Consider the following 3769-nt stretch of genomic DNA (forward strand, 5'->3'; position numbering starts at 1 on the left):
AACACAAAACACAATGAAAATAAAAGAAAATAAAAATAAAAATAAAAAAAACGGACGAAGGTTTTGAAAAAAAAAATTTAAAAGTTAAATGAAGTAAAAAAAAATAAAACTGGGGATAGGAAACGAAAAGTAAAACAAAAATTAAAGAAAAAAATTAAAGAAAAAAATGAAAAATAAAAATTAATAACACTAAAATTAAACAAAATAAAAGAAAAAAAAATTATCTAATGTAACACCCTAACTACCAAAGTTCACACTTCCGGCTGCGCGACTTTGATAGCTCGGACATTATGACGACTCTTATACTATTTAATACTAAAATATGAGCCTGTTTAAAAACTTTAAACCGCAATACCGATCCAAAAATACTTTCATCCGATATCATACATCCATAAATACCATACAGCTTACAAAACTCATAAAGAGTACATTCATATATATATATATATATATATATATACATACATACATAATATTACAGTCATTATCCAATACAATTCCTATCCCTCTTACAGATTATATCAAGATAAAGGCGAGGGTACAATAAACCATAACTAACACAATACAAAGCATCTCAACAACAACTAAATGAACTCTTCGTAACTTCTGCGCCCATATCCTGAAAGGGGAAAAATGTAGGGGGGTGAGAATATCATCCTCGAAAGGGTTCTCAGTAGAGGATTTTTGGGAATTACTGTAATAGGATACGTGACGATAATCGCACCAGTGATTCATAACCGTCTTATGCCTCTTTTCAAAAACAACGGTTTACAATGAAAGTAAAGTCGGAAATCTTTTCGGAAAGAAGAACCGCTCAATTCTCAAAAACTCAAAAGCCTTTCAAAACGGTTTATCTATGCGGAACCAAAATAGCCTTTCATAATTTTATTCCAAACCAGGAACACAAAACCGAAATCAACCATCAGTTCATCTCATTCCAACCACGGCCCTAAGCCCAAACAATCCAACAACAACCAATCGACACAGTCCAACAGAGTCCCAGTAGCCAACACAAATAGGAAGATGCAAGCACAAACAAACAGTTATTGCAAGTAGAACAGTTAGCAATTAAGCACATAGGCAAACCAAGTATAATATGCACACCCAAACAATGTCACATAAATGCATATGATGCATGCCTGTCCCTAGTGGCTGATGATATCATCTGTCGGTTATAGAGCCAACCCGACAAGTCCTGGTAGCTAGCCATTGGACTGTCCCTCTGTCGTGTCTCCCCAACTCGAGTTATACTCAATATAAGCTTGATCATAATCATGATCCATATCCATCACCATCACTGGTGAATATTTATCCATCACCATCACTAGTGAATATTTATCCATCACCATCACTGGTGAATATTTATGGGGGTGAGCTCGTCCGGGAATTTCACAGTGCCCGGCCACCCTGACGACATAGGGAAACTCAAATCTCCGATAGTGAAAGCGCAAATCACAATTATCAATATCTCAGCATATATGCTTTCATTCTCGGCCATGGATCAACATCCATCGCAGCCATCCGGCTCTCGGTTCAATCCAGAACCAGCCAATATTCATAATCATACACAGTCATTCCGGCTCACAACAAAACAACACTTCCACATTCAAAATCATCAAATTCATGAAATCGGCATTTAAGCCATAAATCATTTTCTGAATTCATTTCACTTTGAAATCAAGTTTCAACTCTTTTCAGCCTTGGCTTTAGAAATCTCGTTTCTCAAATCATCTCAGGCTCATAAGCCAAATTTACTCAAAGTGAGTTCCCTTTTCAAAACAAAGCCGCTCTCGGCATTCTCTTTCCAAAACTTCCAAAACCATGGAAAGCTAAAGATTTATTTCAAAGTATTCAAAATCACCCACCCATCAATGGGATTTTATATTCAAAACTTCTCGGCAGAGTCCTAAGTCTTTAGGGAAGGTCAACCTATATCATTTCCTTAAAATTCATTAAAACTATTAAAATCATGGATTCTCGGTTCAAGTAAATGAAACTGAATTTATTATGAAATCGACCATACGAAATCACAAGTTCCAACCCGGTCCAAAAATCAACTCATTTAAAAAGGAACCGATTCATTTGAATCAAACCAATTCAGGTTTCTTTTTGGAACCTTTTTTTTTTAACTCTTCCAAAATGCCTCAAACTTAATTACTCAATCAAAAGTCTGGATTCCTTTGAAATCACTAAAAGACCCTTTTTATATTGAAATCAATATTAGAGCATCATTCTTTCCTTCAGTGATTCAAACGGTAAAAATAGTTCATTTCTAAATGGGCCGAACTCAACGCATAAAGTTCATTAAATAAATTAAGCTTGAAAACATAATTATTCTCTTAATAAATCAAATAATACAATTTCTCAAATCCAACCCTTTTTAAATAACTTTTCAAACAAGACTAGGATTTTGTAAAAATTTCGGTAGCACCTCCCCTAAAACTTGGACTTTTGCCACCCGGTTCGGATCCCAACTAAACCGTTTCTCATTCCTTTTCAACAACTCAAAACCAGAAATCAATTCAAAGCGAGCTAAATCCAACAGTCGCCTCAGTGGCATATTTCAAGAAAACCATTTCAAGATCAACTCAGTATCAACCGATTTAACTCATTTCCAAAGCTTTAAAGAAACGGCTCAATAACAAATCATTTGTCCAAAACCAAGTCAATTAAAGTAAACCAGGCTGAATTCAAAAGTGCGTTCGACTTTTCACATTATCAAGATAATTAACTCAATTCAAATCAATCCTCAACGGATCAAACTCAGATTTCAAATCTTTAAGGAATCAACCTCAAAATATTATATTTCACAAGTCGCACAATAATTCAGCCAAACAAGCATCCTTAACCATTCGAGACAATCAAATAACACACAAGGCAGATACAATCACCAAATACCAATTGTCTCATATCAGTATCCATATGTAATAATTCCAATACATAAAACATAGTTTTTGGAAAGCGCCCCTACCTCAAAACGCAATTCCATAATCCAAATGTCTCATAGAGTCCTTTCCGCCTCATCCCGAACTGACGGCAACCAAAACCTCAGCTCCCAGTCACGTTCGCAATAACCATAGCAGCACTAATCGCAACATACAACAACCGAAACTCAATCTTATAGCAATTAATGCCGCAAAACGTTAGCGTATGATAATAAAGCAGTGATTAAAGGACTCTTCCAAACAAAACACTTACCGTACTCGAGGGAACCAAGTAGCAGCTGCACCGGTGGCGGTTCCAGTAACACCAACGTCACAGCCGGTGACCAGAGCGACAGCAACTCGCGGTAAACTCCTGACACAACCAGCCTTATCAACAACTCTCACGGCCCATGGAGAAATTAACGGATAAAGAAGCTGAAGCCGAGTTAGAGCTTACCATCATAGAAGACTCGGCGGCTGTTTCCGCTGCAGAGGTGGTGGCAGTGAGGTTTTTCGGCGGCCAGAATAATAGCAACAGCATTAACCAAAATAGAGTAGGATCGGGATGAGCGGTAAAGCCTTGGAACAGTCCCGGCTAACTCCATTAATGGCGACCAGAACCCTTTCTAACGGCGGCGCCCAAGAAGTCCGGCGATGACGACGGCGGCACAGGCAGCGGCGGTGACGCAACGCTCCTGGCGGCGTCCATCTCCCTCGCGTGTCTCTGCTCCGGCGATGGCTGAACGGCGACGACACGGGCTCCATGGCGAGGAGCGGCCGCGACCACCCAAGTCCTGCGAAGACGGCGGCGGATGCAAGGCTACTTCGCGGCGGCGGCTGCACGA

The 3769-nt window shown here is 38.9% G+C and overlaps 1 protein-coding gene across 1 annotated transcript in view; it reads right to left on the minus strand.

Moving 5' to 3' along the window:
* Nucleotides 1-3529, minus strand: part of LOC110268419 (serine carboxypeptidase-like 31) — an 11033-nt gene extending 7504 nt beyond the window's left edge. The window contains exons 1-2 of the mRNA XM_021114558.1: nt 3382-3529; nt 3199-3297 (exon numbers count right to left, since the gene is read on the minus strand). Of these exons, the coding sequence (XP_020970217.1) occupies nt 3199-3297; nt 3382-3529 (247 nt within the window). The remainder of the gene's footprint in view (nt 1-3198; nt 3298-3381) is intronic.

The sequence above is a fragment of the Arachis ipaensis genome, chromosome B10 (assembly GCF_000816755.2).
Source record: "Arachis ipaensis cultivar K30076 chromosome B10, Araip1.1, whole genome shotgun sequence".
NCBI lineage: Eukaryota > Viridiplantae > Streptophyta > Magnoliopsida > Fabales > Fabaceae > Arachis > Arachis ipaensis.